Source organism: Leptonychotes weddellii, chromosome 4 (assembly GCF_054177405.1).
Source record: "Leptonychotes weddellii isolate Sample4059 chromosome 4, ASM5417740v2, whole genome shotgun sequence".
NCBI lineage: Eukaryota > Metazoa > Chordata > Mammalia > Carnivora > Phocidae > Leptonychotes > Leptonychotes weddellii.
In genome coordinates, this window is record NC_138372.1 from 6966357 (window position 1) to 6983081 (window position 16725).

Genomic DNA, 16725 nt, shown 5'->3' on the forward strand with positions numbered 1-16725 from the left:
AGGAATTGAGATTTTCCTGTTTTTGTGCTGTAAGAAGCTAAACAGTTGTTTGTTTTAATTCGAATAGCAATCGAGTCACTGGAATTTATGAACTCAGTTTATGCAAAATGGCAGACACGGGTAGTCCAGGTAAGCCCGTATGGATTGGGGAGGTGATAGTTATCTTTGCCTGTGTTTGGAGTATATGATGTCAAAAATCTATCCTACCCATGTAGGATAGATAGAAAATTTTTTAGAAACCAGGTATATTTATTTTATAAGCCAGTTTTTTGGTGGTGATGAGAGTTACCTTTTTCTGAGTTACAACACTATTTGGTTTGTGACCTGCAAAAACAGTTATAAAAACTGTATTGAACAAAATGTCACAAGGTTGCAATATATTATAACAAAATTTGGGTCTATTAGAATGAATTTGGCTTGGCAAACTTCATAACCGTTTCCCTTTCCACGTTAGCACCAAAGATATCTTGGCAAAATGTAACTTAACAGGTGCTGTCAAGCTAGAATTCGAAGTTCCTGTGCTCTAGGGAGACAAATTATTAAACTGAATCTGTGCTGTGTCCTTTTTGATGTCTCTCTGGCCTGCTGCTGTTCCTCTAGCTTGGTGGCCTTAGGCAGCCCTTTGTAGTTCTATGTTTATAAGCTGGAACGTGGACAAAAGTCAGGGTTTTTAAAAAACATTTGATTAAGGTGAGTTTGGTCAATCATTTTAGAGAACATATACAGAAGAAGGTCAGGTCCCACAGGTAAGATTTAGATTAAAATAAGAATTTTGAGTATCAATCCAAGTCTCAATAGCAGCTAATTATAGTGTCCGGATACATCCTTGAGAAATTTTCTTACTTAACATTAATTTGTGTCTTTGATATGTAAAAACAGTATAACATTTTTTAAAATTAATGGAAAATGATGGGGCTGAAGCTGTTTGTCATCTGCAGTCCCAATTAAGCTCCTGAATGTGGGGTGTGGTTGGGGGTGGAGAGGTGGTCCTTTCTTACTTTTTTCATATGGGTGTAATTTTATATATTTGGAACCATAGGGTACAGACTAGTCAGTCTTTCTATATTTTCACTTAACACAATAATTTGGGCATTTTCTAAAGTTGCATTGTAGTCTTCATAGTTATCAAAGAATGTAAAACTGTTTTAAAAGAAGTTCAGAGAATTGCTTTGAGGGAAAAGGGATGAATTTTTATTAATAATCAAAATCCCTTGTATCTTGACTGTGTTGGTTTGCCATGTATATGAATTACTAGTTTGTTTTGAGCTAAAAATGCAACCAGATTTTTCTCTGAAAAAAAATTATTTCCTCTTGTCTCAGGCATGCAGAGGAGGAGAAGAAAAATCTTGGATACGTCTGTGGCCTATGTGCGGGGAGAAGAGAACTTAGCAGGCTGGCGGCCCCGCGGGGACAGTCTCATCCTGGAGCACCAGTGGGAGTTAGAGAAGCTGGAGCTCCTTCACGAGGTATCCAAGGGCAGGAGACGCTCAGATGAACTCTGGAGCACGACTTCCAAAGTATCAGTCACACTCACCTTCTCTGTGTGATCTTGGCTTTTCAGCTTTCAGTTATGATGGAGGCATATTTTGCTTATTAAGATAACGAGCTTTGGGTGCCTGGGTGGCTCAGTCGGTTAAGTGTCCGACTCTTATTGTCGGCTCAGGTCATGATCCTGGGGTCATGAGATCGAGCCCCATGTCAGGCTCCTTGCTTAGCGGGGAGTCTGCTAAAGATTCTCTGTCCCTTTCAGTCTCCCTCTGCCCCTCCCTACCTTGTTCACATGTGCACACACTTGCTTTCTCAAACAAATAAGTCTTTTAAAAAAGAATCTTAACAAGCTTTATGTTTGCTGAGGCATTTGTGTTGATCTTCTTAGGTGGAAAAAACTCGCCACTTCCTGCTGCTGCGTGAGAGACTTGGTGACAGCATCCCCAAATCCCTGAGTGACTCGTTGTCCCCCAGCCTCAGCAGTGGGACCCTCAGCACCTCCACCAGCATCTCCTCTCAGATCTCTACCACCACCTTTGAAAGCGCCATCACCCCCAGTGAGAGCAGCGGCTACGACTCGACAGACATTGAAAGCCTGGTGGATCGAGAGAAGGAGCTGGCTACCAAGGTGTGAATCCCTTCCTCGTTGCCGAGCATTTTCCCACCGTGAGACTCCTGTGAGCTAGTTGGATTTTTCGTTTTCATCTTCCTTTGAGGGCCTCTGTTTCAAGGCCTGTACTAGCTGTGAAGGTAGAAATAAATAAGACTCCATTTCTATCCTTACTGAACTCACAGGTGACTCGGTGACAAGCATATAATAGAGGTGTGTGTCTGGAGTCTGGGGGAGCCCAAGGAGAGGCCTCCACGGGCCGGTGCTGCTGAGCTGAGCTTGGAAGGCTGCACCAGAGGGGGAGCCTCATAGGCTACACGTTCAGTGCTAGGGAATCACATGGGGACCGTGGGGAGGGGCAGGGCATGGAGTCAGAGACTTGGGGCAGGACCAGATCTTGCGGGATCTGGGGACTGGACTAGTGTGTAGAGTGTCCTGGGGGTGACGTGGAAATATTTTAAACAGGTGTTTGTGTTTTAGGAAGATTGCTGTGGCAGCAAGAAAGAGGGTGGGTTTAGGGTGACAGAGCCTAGAGGCCCAAAGAGCTCTTTATTGCGGTGCTCCAGATGAGAGATGGTGTGGGTCTCGGCTGAGGCGGGAGGCTGCAGGGAGAAGAGGAAGAGTCGTCACAGAAGAGACTTTGGGGAGGTAGAGTCGGCACTCCTTGTTGCCCAGATGGGGTGGGAGAGGGCAGAGGGGTTGCTGAGGATGACACTCAGGCATATGGTGTCTGGACAACTGGCCCACAATGGAATATAGAGGTGAGAGGGCTTCTGTGTCGTGTTGTTTCAATAACCAAACGGTCTTCTAGTCAGTTTAGAAAAATAGGTCCATCCAGAAGTGTCCATGACTTTTAGGACCAGGACAAATCGGAAGGGGCACTGTTGTGTTCTTAAGCACTTCTCAGCTGTGGTGTTGGCAGCTATTTGCTTTCGTCGTCTTGAGAATGGCCCTTTTATCCACTTAATTTGTCTCCGTTAGGCATACTCCAGGCTTCCCTTGCTAAATTCTTACTTAATTCTAGAGTTGTTGCGGCAGCACCTGAGCTCCCCTGTGGGTGTTAGCCTGTTGTTTTCTCTTCCTGCCTTGCATCCAGGGCTTCATTTAACCATTGAAACTCACACTTTCCTCTCTCTTCCCTAGTGCCTGCAACTTCTCACTCACACCTTCAACCGGGAGTTCAGCCAGGTGCACGGCAGCATCAGCGACTGTAAGGTGAGCAGCTCAGATTTCCCGTCCCAGGCTCCCTGCTTTGAGGTGGTTTCAGATGGGTGTAGCTTTGGGTCTGAGGATGTAGGGCATATCTGCTCTTGTATTTATTTAATTTCTCAGAGGCAGAACACTGACTTCTGCAGATAAAGGCATCCCCCTGTGTCTCTTAGAGTGTTATCAGATGGGAAACATTTTGGCTTTTCCCCGAATCCCTTGGAGGAGATTCTGTAGGGGCTGGTATGTGACTGTGTGACAGGACACCAGAAGTCCTGAGGTTCGTGGTGGCATTAAATGTTGTCGCCTTCAACAAAGAGTGAGGTGAGCACTTTAAAGAACCTCTGCAGTGCTCATGCAGTTTTAGTCATTGTGACATTTTTTGCTGATCCTCAGACTCCAGCTGCCTAGGTGGCCTTGGCAGCCTTGCTGTCCCTTTCCCCGGGATAGTCTTCCTCCAGAAGTGCCCATGATTGGCGCCCTTTTCTTGTCCATTTTTCAGCTCAAAAATGAACTCCTTAGCCCCCTCTGTAAAGGCAGCAGCTCTCTGAAGCTGTCTGACCTCTCTCCCTGCTTTAGTTTTTGCTGTAGCCCTTCCCACTACCTGATGCTTTGTGTTATTGACATGTAGTTGACACACGGTGTTAAATTAGCTCCAGGCATACAACACAGTGATTGAACAGTTCTGTACATCACCCAGGGCTCACCACACGATAAGTATTGTCCCCATCTGTCACTACACGACGTTATTACAGTATTATTGACTGTATTCCCAATGCTGGACTTTTCATCTCCGTGACTTACTTATTTTATAACTTGAAGTCTGTACTTCTTCATCCCCTTCATCTGTTTCCCCCATCCCCCCACTGGTCTCCCCTCAGTTTGTTTTCTGTATTTAAAAGTCTGGTTTTTTGCTTGGTTTTGTTTCGGTTTTTTAGGTTCCACATGTGTAAGTAAAATCATACGGTATTTGTCTTTCTTGGTCATATTTGACTTAGCGTAATACCCTCTGGGTCCATCCATCTTGTCGCAAATGGCAAGGTCTCATTCCTTTTTATGGCTGAATGATATTCCATTGTATATATAGATCATCTTCTTTATTCATTCATCTTATCAATGGACACTTGAGTTGCTTTCATATCTTAGCTATTGTAGATAATACTGCAGTGAACATAGGTGTGCATATGTCTTTTTGAGTTAGTATTTTCATTTTCTTTGGGTAAATACCCAGTAGTAGAATTACTGGATCATAGGACTACCTGACACTTTGCAAAGTGTTTGTTGATTTGTTTGTCGTCTGCCTTCTCCACTTAAAACGTAAGCTCCAGGAGGGCAGGGCTTCTGCCATATTCTTAGAATAGTGCCTGTTGTTCTAAATACTGGCCTTGTAGAGATAGGTTCATTTAATTAATGCAGGAGTGTCACAAAATAAAAAGCCAGCCTTGCCTCTTTTGTAAATGATTCCTAATGTGACATTCAGGTCATAAAGTATTTATAAGTCGTTTTCTTGAATAACCTACAGCAGCAGATACACGAATGTGAGGTCACTGGGTGTCAAAGCTCCTCGTTGCAGAGGTATTTTGGGTTTTCAGCTGCATCTCACTGGCTGTCTCCTGTTTGCCTCCAGTTGTCTGATATCTCTCCTATCGGACGGGATCCCTCTGTGTCCAGTTTCAGCAGTGCGACCCTCACTCCCTCCTCCACCTGCCCTTCTCTGGTGGAGGCTAGGAGCAACTCTCTGGATCAGAAGTAAGTACCCTAGTTTACTTTAAAAAAAATAATAATCATAATTAAAAGAGGCGCCTGGCTGGCTCAGTTGGTGGAACATGCAACTCTTGATCTCGGGGTCTTGAGTTCAAGCCCCACGTTGGTGGTAATGATTACAATACATACATACATTCAAAAAAAAAGAAGCTGCAAGTACCCAGACTTCACTGAGAGAAGCTAGCCTAAGAACCAAAGAAACACCAGCCTTCCTCTAGCTCAGTGGTTCTCTGCTGAGGGCAGGACCATCCGTCTTGGCAGCACTCAGAAGTATGTGGGAGCCTTTTCTGGGTATCACAGTCCCAGGGAGATGCTCCTGTACCTTCTAACACCATGTCTCACCAACTTTCTGCAAGAAAACCCTTGGTTCCTCTTCTGAATCCCTCTCCTGCTCATTTTGGCCTTCCATTCCCACTCCTTTTTGGTTCCCCGGTCATACCAGACAGACCAAGTCCCATCTTGGGGAAAACAGTTTAAAACTAGTTTGGAAAATATATTTGATGGCACAATAAAACATATTGGTAAGAATCATAGAGACAAATGTAGTCTAGATCCCATGAATTCATCACTGTAATCACTTGTTTGTGACTCACCATCACACTCCCTGGCCCGTCTCCGTTCGTTGTGCTCACCTGTCAGAACCCACCTGGGTATCGTCCAGCTGTCTGTCTTACTGTACCAACATGGCGACAGTTGAGTGTGGCTGAGAAAATAACACAACCAGGTAATTGAATTAATTTGCGATTACTTTATGTGCCACTACGAAAGAAAAAAGCACTGCCAACCAAAATGTGTCATCAATTGTACGATGCATCCCAACTTGAGAAATGGTGAAGTATTAAAAGATGGGCTTTTTAGAGTTGATGGGATACAATTCATCAGGCTGAGCTGCTCTACGGTAACCCATGGTGCAGAGCGTAGGAGCTCCTGCTCATGTCATGGTCCCGACCGCTCTCAGTCGGCGGTCGTTCCAGAAGCCAGCTTCTTCCCACTCGTTTGCTTTCTCCGTGGTTCTCAGAGGTCAGTGCACACCAGCGTCACCTGGGAGGCTTGTTAAAAGTACAGGTGGCTGAACTCCACTCATCGTTTCTGACTCCGTAGGTCTGGGTTGGAGCCCAAGAATTTGAATTTCTAACAAGTTTCCAGGCGAAGTTGATGCTGCTGGTCAGGGATTACACTTTGAGAATCACTGCCCTAGTTGTGGCCTTGAAACGAAATAGAAACATGTAAGGGAATGGAGTTCATGCCCCAGACGCTTCTGTTCAGAGGGCTTCAGAGTAGGAAGAGGGACTGTGGGCCTTGGTGACTTTTGTAACTTCTAAAGGATGACCCCAGTTGAAGTTGGAATTAACTTTCTGACACCAGCTTGTCTTAGCTCTCTGAAACTGATGTTTGCAAGGCCCCTGCTCTTAAGGGGAGAGCTTGTTCCTCCTGGTGAGAGGGTTGTACACATTATGCATTGACCTTGCTGAAGCTCCTATTACCCCTAACCTTTCTCTTTTAAAGGACCCCAGAAGCCAATTCCCGGGCCTCTAGTCCCTGCCCAGAATTTGAACAGTTTCAGATTGTCCCAACTGTGGAAACACCTTATTTGGCCCGAGCAGGAAAAAATGAATTTCTCAATCTTGTTCCAGATATGGAAGAAATTAGACCAGGGTGAGTATTGTATTGACCAGAGATGCCAGGTATAAAAGACAAATCACAGTAATTTACTCTCCGCTCTTGTACTTGAGGTGAATATTATTGTCTAATATCAGTGGAATCTGGGATAAAGAGCCAGGCTGGGTTCCTGCCGCACTTGTGTCCTATCAGGCATCTCCACCACACCACAGTATGCTGTGGGGGCCGTACTTTGTGTTCTGTTGCTGTGTAACTTCAGCAGAGAAGATTCTCGGCCAAACAGATCTTTTGCCTGTTTTGTTCATCCTAGGGACTGGGCCTAGGTGAGACATATTTTCATGTTCCTCAGGCCGTGATCCCTTTCTTTTTGTGAGAAACTAACCTCTCTTGTACTGCCCTTTTTAGCTCCGTGGTCTCTAAGAAAGGATACCTGCATTTCAAGGAGCCACTTTACAGCAACTGGGCTAAACATTTTGTCGTGGTCCGTCGCCCTTATGTCTTTATCTATAACAGCGACAAAGACCCAGTGGAGCGTGGCATCATTAACCTGTCCACAGCACAGGTGGAATATAGCGAGGACCAGCAGGCCATGGTGAAGGTCAGTCCTGCTCTCTTGGCTACTAATTGCCGCCTGCCCCCTTTCCTTCTGAGTTCTGAACTCTGTTGTGTAGTGTGGCATCTCTCCTATGTGTCTGGTCTCCCTGAACCTTCAGTATGAGGTTCTGTGTGCCCTGGGAATATGGCAGGGTGGTCCCCGTTGTCAGCAGCCATCGTAACCTCCTGTCTCCCTGTGTCTCTTTCAGACACCGAACATCTTTGCTGTATGCACAAAGCATCGTGGGGTCCTTTTACAGGCTCTCAATGACAAAGACATGAACGACTGGTTATATGCCTTTAACCCACTCCTTGCTGGCACAATACGGTAAGAAGTTGTCCTCGTGTTTCCTTCTTTTCCTAGGCTTCTGGTCAATGTAAATCGAGAAGGAAGTCTTGTTCCCAAAAAGTACGTTGACTATAGAGGGAGGGAGGACAGCAGCATAAGTGTGATTGTAAGGTGGTGATGAGGCCTCCGCTTCTCATAAGGTGTCACCTGGTGTCCTGAATGGCTAAGGGAACCTGGTCACATTTGCACCCAGTTAATGTCCTGCTTTGATTTTGTTTTTTAAGATTTTTTTTTTATTTTTTTATTTTTTGACTGAGTCAGGGGAAGGTGGTGAAAACCTTTATGGTCTCCCAGTATTCCACCCTGTGATCCAGCCTCTGATCCTGTGAGGGGCTTGTGTCCCAGGGGCCCCCGCAGCTTAGCCTGCTTATTCAGGGAGCCTAGAGACCTGAGACTTGAGTGCTGGAGGGGAAGAAGCTCAAGGAGGGAACTGTAGAGGAGAGAGACCTGTGAGGGGAGAGACATCTGGATCCAGCTTTCTAATCCATCCTCTTTCTCTGTCACCTGTAGGTCAAAACTCTCTCGCAGATGCCCCAGCGAACCGAAGTACTAAGTGACCCTGCTGAGCATCCTCACTCGCCTTCGAGAGATAAAGAAAGTGTTGCCTCTTACTTCTCTCTGTGATTCTTGATGGCCCCTCTCGTGTGTAAGCCTGTGGGGTAACTGCTTTCCCTCCTGTCAACACTCTTGCTAGCTCTCCTGGTCCCCGTCTCCATTGCTCTGTACCCTTCTCTTTTTTCCTGTGCTGAGAATCTTGGTAGCAGCATGTGGCCTAACAAAAGGGAGAAAAACAAACAAAAACAACCCAGAGGGGATCCAGTGAATCTCCAAATTATTTTTTTGTGTCTTTTGGCTTCCTTTTGTATGATAGGTCCCCATTATGACCCCCTGTGATGTCTTGTACTGCTGTCTTTGGATATCTTTGTCTGTTTTTTAAGACAACATAATGCTTTTCCTTTTCTCTCTTTGTGATATCACTTCAATTTTGGGTGGGGGGTGTGGCTTAGAGACTACGGGAGGAAACATCTGGCTTTTTTTAGAACCTAAAAGGAAAAAACTTACCTTTTCCCTTTCCATCTCTTTGCCATTGCTAATCCCTGCATTTTCCATTCAGGGAGAAGGTTGTGGGGAGCTTAGAAATGGCACAGGTGTATTCTCTGAAAGTGGAGCTTATTTAGAACGTAGTTATGCGGTTTTCTTTTAGTGGAAGAGAGAAGGGAGGACTTCTTAGCAGGCCTGGAACAGTGGCTGCTGCTGACCTTGTAAGAAGGGAAGGGCCAAGGATACTGCCTGTGGATTTGAGAGGACCGTGGGGCTTGGCAGTGGGTCATGACGGTGGGCTGACAGCAGGATGAGGATAGCTCCTCACAGCAGCGCTCCTGTGAACTGCTTTTCTCTCAGTTTCTCATTTCTCTTCTTGGCATTAGTGATGGTACAGTTCGGAATTAGTACAATGTCATACACAAACGTCCCACAAGGGGGGAGTGACTCACTTCTGCTAATGAACTTGATGGTCGTTGTTGTCATTATAATGATGGGAATGCTGAGTAGTGACCTTGTGATGGGTGTAGCTCCCTTTGATCAAAGAAATGTAACTCTCAAGTATAGACTTGGAAGTCTCCCTCTGAATCCAATGGTCATTTCCAGTGATCCTTGTCAAACTGAAAATACTTTCAGTAATGCTTCTCCCTCTATAATCATAAATAAGCAGACTAGGCAGGCTTTGCTTTCTGGATCCCGGGATTAAAACCAATCCCCTTCCACCACTAAAAAAAAAAAAAAAAAACCAAAAGGACACCTGGGGGCAGAGAAGAGGCGCACCTGAGCCCTGGCCCCAGTGGCTTGCTGCTGCCTCCGCCTTCGCTCTCCTTGGTTATCTTCACGGGAGTGGAAAAACTGCCAGAGGAGGAAGGAGGAAGCTCACTGCTGACAGTCTCCTTCTCTGACAGAACAGGGTCATCCGCCTCCAGACGCCATCATGGAAGAAGATACTCTTTCTTTCAGCTGCCAGTAAGTTTTATAGGAATGGCCTGGGGAAAAGAAGGCCTGCAGGTTAATTCAGCTGCTTTGCCATCTGACCTGGGGTGTTTTGTACCATCCTTTATCTCCCTCACGCACATCTCTGTTTGACCATCCCTCAGGCATTCAGGAAAGTATCTGCCCTCTCCCACCTCACGAGACTGAGGGTCTCCAGCCTTGAAGTTGCTGCCCCTCAGGTGGTGGGGACCGGCTGATTTTCTGCTTCAGGCAGCATGGGGCAGGGGCTGGTGCACGCTGTGGAATAGAGCTGGGCAGGCGCGTGTCAGCAGACCCTTGCTTCTGACTTTCTGGTTGGGCTCATCGCTAAGAACAGGTCTCCTGGCCTCAGTAGAGTTGCCCTGCAAAGAGGAGGAAACATGAATCGTGGAGAGCTTAAAAGACAGGCTAGAAATCCCAGGCTGTGACCTTAGCTGGAAAGTGATCAATAAAAACTCTACAGTAGGTTTTTTTAACTTCCTTCCTCTCCTTAAAACATAGGTCATTAACTGTGATGTTTGTTTTCTAAGCAGTGCTTGAGATTTTTAATGTAGTTAGAGGTTCCTTAGTTGTCTAATGGACACAATATGCCCTTCTGGTGTAGACTCAAATCCAGGATCTGTTGGTGCTTAGAGACCGCTCCTGGACTGGAATGAAATCTGATTTCAGGGGAAATGAAGATGAAATTCGAAGGTTACATTGTAGAATGAAGTCACGGGTGCTGCTGCTGTTTGTCACGAAGTCTGACAGAGGGACCCATGTCCGTGACAGAGGGAGGTGGGGAGGGCTGAGGGGGAGTCACATCATGTGATACACTGAAATGGCATTTGATTTTTCTTCTCACTCAGAACTGGCTTGGAAAGTCTTTGCTTTGGAGGTGTCAGAGATTAGGACAGGTAAAACTGGACTGTTGGTAACACCCGGGGGGAGAGGGCCCCCTGAGGAAGCAGGACATCCGCGTCCGGCAGGGGTCTCTGGCAGGTGTGCTTTCCACCGAAAGTCTGAGGACAGCCCTTATTGGTTCCCCCTTTTCCTCTAGCGGCCCATATCCAGATTATAGTTGGAACAGTTTCAGGATTAATGTTCCCTTTCTGGACAGATCCATCCCCACTTTCGAAGCTGAGAGAGCTTTTATGGCAGGAACTATTTATGAGGATTTAGCTGAAGCCATGGTGGCAGAAAAATTGATATTTGATATTAATATAATATTAATACTGGTATTTAAGGAAACTACCTTTTGAGGGTTTTTTTATGTTTTTTTCCTAAAGCACTCCTTTAAACAAGCAAAAAACAAAAAGAAAGAAAAAGCTCTTACACAAATTAAGAAGAAATGAGTGCTAGTTAAAAGTAATCATGTCCTCCCCTCCTTCCCCACCCTCCTTTCTCCTGCCAAAGCAAAACAGGACCTCACAGCCCACACCAAACCAGTGCCCACAGCCTCCTCACCTCTGCGCCTGCCTGGGAGTCAGCCAGCTCTCGGGCCAGGCTGTGCAGGGCCGACCAGCCGTGCACACAGCCAGGGGCGCGGGAAGGGGCAGCTGCTGGCAGCTGGGTGGGCACCCCAATCCTAGCACATCGTTAAAACACTTGCGCCATCACTGTGAGGGGAAGGAAAATGATTTTTCCTGGCTAAGAAACCACTCTTGTTTTACATTTTTATTTCCCTGTTCAGCTACCATTGAACTTCTATAGCTACTCATATTTTCAGTGGGTTTTTTCAGCTCTTTTAAGATGAAGGAATAAGTTAAATCATTGGGAAAGATCTTCAGGGATCTAAAAATAAAATGACTTCTCCTGGCACATTTCAAAGCAAAGACTGTATTGCCTGCTGCTTGTTGTGGTTTACAGGGATATTTAATTTTGTAAGGTATTTGTATATTTATACACTGTAATTAATTGCACATTGGACTGAGAAAGAACGGATGATCTAGGGCGTAGCAGTTCCGGTACGCTGCCATTTCCTCGCGCTGCGTCCACTCGGGTCCTCCAGGACGGGGTCAGGGCTTGTCTGTCTCTCTGACTTGGGTCCTTCGTTTTTGCTTTGGGTTCCCTTTCTAAAATGTGATGTTAACCTGCTCCTTAAAAAGAAGACACTAATTCTGCTGCAGCTTTCAGAAGGTTTGCTGAATGTATTTGCAAGAGGACTCTGACTCGTGGGCACTGCGCTGTCCACCATGGCCAGTAACGACTCACCCCAGTGTGCGGCCAAACCATGACCGAGTAGCAGGGATGTACTGATGGTGCTTCCGTAGGGAATGGCAATGTCAGCTGAGAGATTATCTGCGGTTGTTCAAAAGGCCATTTATGAAATCCGGATTTGAGCCCCCATGAATCTTAAGAAAGCCTCTGATCATTTAAAGGAAAGAATGAGAGTTGATGCAAATTTCATGTTAAAAGCTGTGCTCAGGAAGTCCGAGCTGAGGTTGGTCTCTTGCCAAACCCTGGCTGTTGCGTGTTGTCTTCATGTCTTCAAGTTCCCTTTTTCCAGGCTGCACATTCTGGCATCGGCTCGCCTGAGGCCTCCATCGGCCTTCTCGCGTGCAAGGGGCCACCCGTCGGGATTTCGGGTCTCTTCTCACCATCCGCGTGTGCTGCCACGGAACCCGTGGAGCATGTGTGGCCTTTCTGAACCAAGACTTTGCAAACTGATCTCTCCCCAGCAAGGAGTTGAGCTCATTAGCAACAATGTACATTATTAATTTCAGATTTTCATTTTCATGTTTTATTATGTAAATATTATCTGATGTTGGAGCTTGAGTATACAGAATGTAAATATAGTTCTTGTATTTGTACTAATTCTGGTTCTTTTGCTGTATAGCCTTAGATGTGCAATGCGGACATTATCTAACTGTGTATGGTAACCTTGCATCACGGAACTCCTAGTGAACGAGGTAAACATAATAAAGGTACAACCAGTGCATCAGAAGGCTCTTGACGTGCATTTATTCTTGCATCCTTTGAAAGGTAGTTACACAAGATTTCTTGACTTGCAAAGATACTACTGTGGTGTGACCTGTGGCTTTTCTGATCATTCAGAGTAGGGTTATTATAAAGCCAGGTGCTATTTCTTCATGCTGTTTCTTTGAAAATGCTTTCCTCCTGAGTGTCGTCTGGGTTCTCCCGAAGCCTCTCCTTAGATACCTACCAGTGACTCTCCAGTGGTGGTGTGGTTTTTCTGGGCAGAGAGGTTGAATCATTCACCCTGTGCTTCACTTAACAAGTTCCCATTGTGAACAGAGCATGAACAGGGACCACCATCCTGGTTGTCTGGGGGGAGACAGAAGGGAGGGAGAAGCAGCATTCAGGTAAAGGGCAGTGATTGGGTCAGTGCCCATCTGAGCGCCCACCCCATGCCCGCGCCCGGGGTGTGAGAACTCAGCAGCAAACAACGCGCCCCAGCATTCCCGTCCCCGTGAGGAAAGACCTTTATGTCACGAATGGGGAATGTCTAACGTCAAGTGGTCAGTGACCGAGCAAACAGCAGGTGAATGGAAGGGATGGGTGGGAGGTAGGCATCCCTCTAGATCTTGTGGTCAGGGAAGGCCTGTGTTGGCGGAGAACTTTTGAGCAGACACTTGAATGAGGGAATGCATATGCGTGCAAAGCCTGGGCAAGGAGGCAGAGAAGCTAGGCCCTTGGGCAGCAGTGTCCTCTGTCGGTCCCAAAGATAGCAGGGAGGCCCGTCTGGGTAAAGGGAGAACACGAGAGCCTTGGCGGCAGCAAGTAACTAAAAGCCAGGTGGTTTAAGGCTTAGGTAACTCTCATTAGTGTGAAATAGGAAGCCAGTGAAGGCTTTGGGGAAGATGAGTCACATGGTCCTATTTGTGTTTTCAAAAGACCATTCTGACTGCTGGGTGAAAAACAGCCTGTTGGGGGTGTGGATGGGGGACTAGTGGAGGAAGGGAGACAAAATAGGAAATTGTTGCCCAATGTCCCTAGAGGAGGGTGGCAGCTGGGACCCAGGTAGGAGCAGTGAAGGCGGGAGATGTGGTCAGATTGAGGATATTCTAACGTCAGAGCTAACAGATTTGCTGAGCCACTGCATGCAGTCGGGGAGAGAGGTACTTTGGGATGCGTACCTGAGCATAAAGAACGCGTTGCAATTGCCTAAAATGAAGAAGACTGGGAGAATGGGGTGGGGGTGGCTGGCGGTGCTCAGTGAAGGATTTGGTTCCAGTCACGTTCACGTGGAGACCCCGACTTTTCCACCCGACTCTATAGCTGCCAAGGCTGCTGGATTCAAGGGGACAGGTGGGACCCGAGACGCACGTTTGGGAGTTGTCAGCGTGAGGGTGACAGAGAAAGCAGGAGGCGAGGAGGCCCGGGAATGAGTAGTCGGTGAGAACCAAGGCTCGGGTCCTGGAACACTGGCACCAGGACAAGTCGGGAGGGAGAGGACGAACATGTTTGTGTGCAGACTGGATGAGTGAGCAAGAAAGGAAACCCGGCAAGGGGAAGAGACCAGCGTGGGGAGCTTTGCAGGCTGGTGCGGGGGCGCGCTGGGTCTCAGGTCCCCCGGGGGCACCCGCAGGCAGCCAGTGCTGGGAGCACGCGCAGGGCCTCTTCCGATTGCTACAGCTTCTCTCCGTGGGACTCTGGCCTTAAGAGCTAAGTCGGCCCCAGGGGTTATGTCGGCCATGCCTTCCTGAACTGCACTGGATTTGCACCGACACCGACTTAGTCTTACAGAGTGGGTGTCTCCTGCAACCACACCTCATCTAGGCTCGTGTAGGCTTGGCCCCTCACCAGGGTCGCTCTCTTGAGGGTCGCCATTGTCTCTCACAAAGCTGACAGTACAGAACATCAGGAGGTCCCCCGGAACTGTGTACGTTGAATGCGTTACTTTTCTACCTGATATTTCTTGTCATTCCACTTGTGGTCGGATTTGGAGGTTCTTCCACGTCCCTTAGGAACTCTTTGTCTCTGCACAGTCCCTTTTTTTTTTTTATTTGCGAGAGAGAGAATGAGAGACAGAGAGCATGAGAGGGAGGAGGGTCAGAGGGAGAAGCAGACTCCCCGCCGAGCAGGGAGCCCGATGCGGGACTCGATCCTGGGACTCCAGGATCATGACCTGAGCCGAAGGCAGTCGCTTAACCAACTGAGCCACCCAGGCGCCCTGCACAGTCCCTTTTAATTTAGCTTTTCTGAGTACATCACCTGCCTGCTCCTCTGGCTTTTGAATATATGGTCTCCTGGTTTTTTTCCATAATTGCTCTTTCTACCTAGCAGGTGAACGAGTCCTTTGAGTTCAGTTGCAGGAATTTAGAGCAGGTGAGTGGCAGAGCTGAGATTTTCAAATCTGCCCCAACTAGTATGTTTGTTAACTTAGACACCCTCTTACGTAAGTCTAACAAAGGATTCTGCCCTGGGAGAGTTGCATAGAAGGGCTGTTTTTATAGAATTCAAGCCCGTGCTTTGATTTGGGATTTGGGGATTTAGGGCAAGGTGAAAAGTTAAGGTGAGGAATAACTTGAGTTGACTTTTCTTAAGCATTCTAAGCCAAGCATTTGAGGATTTTCTAAAAACTAAAGGTCAGCTTGCTCTGGCTCTAGCAAGCCTTAGCTTTACTCTGTTCATCTCTAGGAGAGACTTGCCTTTGTCCCAGCCCTGCTATTGTGTGCTGGGCTCAGCCCATCAGTAACCAGTGTTGTGGCTAGACCAGCCCTGTGGTTATTTTGATTGCAAGGTGCCCTTTGGCAATAACAATCAGGAAACTGGGGAACAACAACAACAAAAAAGGTTTATTATTTTTACAGGACCTGAAAATTGCCTGGCACTCCTGGGGCCACCCAGCAAGGTTACAGTTAGAGAAAGCACCCAGGCCTGGGGTTCTGCTTTTATTAGGGGAGGAGGAGATCCAGGGTTTAGCTGGGCTCACTCTTTTTTTTTTTTTTTTAAGATTTTATTTATTTGTCAGAGAGAGAGGGAGAGAGAGCACAAGCAGGAGGAGAGGGAGAAGCAGGCTCCCCCCACCCCCGCCGCCCGAGCAGGGAGCACAATGCACGGCTCGATCCCAGGACCCCGGGATCATGACCTGAGCCGAAGGCAGACACTTAACCGACTGAGCCACCCAGGCGGCCCTGGGCTCACTGTTTATTGGTGAATTTAAAAAAAAAAAAAAAAGTAATTTAAAGGAGGAAGAAGAAACAAGTGGCGCAAATGGTCAGTTAATCAAGATCTCTTAAAACAGAAGAGCTGGGGAGTCTCGGGGAGAGGGGGCGGCTAGCTCTTTATCTAGTGGCCTGGCTGGCAGAAAAGAGAAAACCTGACTGTCACTGTCCTGACACCTGCCCTCTCCTAAACCAGTTTGTGGCAGTTTGCCAACAGTTCTGGGAAACAGCATTTTTTGCTGGTTTTTAGCACCTTAGCAAAGCAATGGGATGGCTGTGCTGCAAGCAACATTAGTAATAGAAGGAAATGAATGGGGACTGTTGGATTAGACATTTAAACATGTTTGCCTAAAGCAACGCCTAATGCAGTAGTGACTTGGGTGTGTCCAGATGTTTAGTCACATTGACTCAGCATTTCTCTCGCTTGCCAAATCACAGACTAGAGCAATCAACTTGTTCCTGCAACAAAACCTGGTGGTCGGCTCTCCTTGCAGCCGAGCCCACAGACGGACGGGGAACCCTTGCAACAAAGCTGAAAGGTGTGTGGGCACCGAGGCCCTCCTGAGGGAGCCACCTGTACAATTTCCAGAAGGGCGGTTTGTTCTCCAAAACTAGTCACAGAAAGGCCATTTTGATTTAGCTTTCCTTTGAAAGTCAACTAAAGGTCACTAATATGCAGCTGAACCCAGTTTTGCTGGGGAAACGTGTCTCTGAGCCTCCTGACGATGGCCTGCTACTCCCATGAGGACGGAGTGCTGGGCTCTGCTTTAGCCAACTTGGCCTATGGCCTAAGTTCCGTTCTGCCTCTAACGAGCTGAGCAAGTCTCCTTCCCTGCACTGAGTCTCCTTGTCATGTTAGATAGTAACGGCATCGTGAGGGGTGCCTGGGTGGCTCGGTTAAGCGTCCGACTCTTGATTTCAGCTCAGATCATGATCTCAGGGTCACAAGATTGAGCCCCGTGTTGGGC

The 16725-nt window shown here is 47.2% G+C and overlaps 1 protein-coding gene across 1 annotated transcript in view; it reads left to right on the forward strand.

Annotated features, from left to right (window-relative positions):
* KIF1B (kinesin family member 1B) overlaps positions 1–12573 on the forward strand; it is a 137286-nt gene extending 124713 nt beyond the window's left edge. The window contains exons 39-47 of the mRNA XM_081816819.1: positions 68–129; positions 1321–1466; positions 1877–2116; positions 3242–3313; positions 4932–5053; positions 6575–6724; positions 7094–7286; positions 7492–7610; positions 8142–12573. Of these exons, the coding sequence (XP_081672945.1) occupies positions 68–129; positions 1321–1466; positions 1877–2116; positions 3242–3313; positions 4932–5053; positions 6575–6724; positions 7094–7286; positions 7492–7610; positions 8142–8184 (1147 nt within the window). The 3' untranslated portion in view covers positions 8185–12573. The remainder of the gene's footprint in view (positions 1–67; positions 130–1320; positions 1467–1876; positions 2117–3241; positions 3314–4931; positions 5054–6574; positions 6725–7093; positions 7287–7491; positions 7611–8141) is intronic.
* Positions 12574–16725: the final 4152 nt, after the last annotated feature.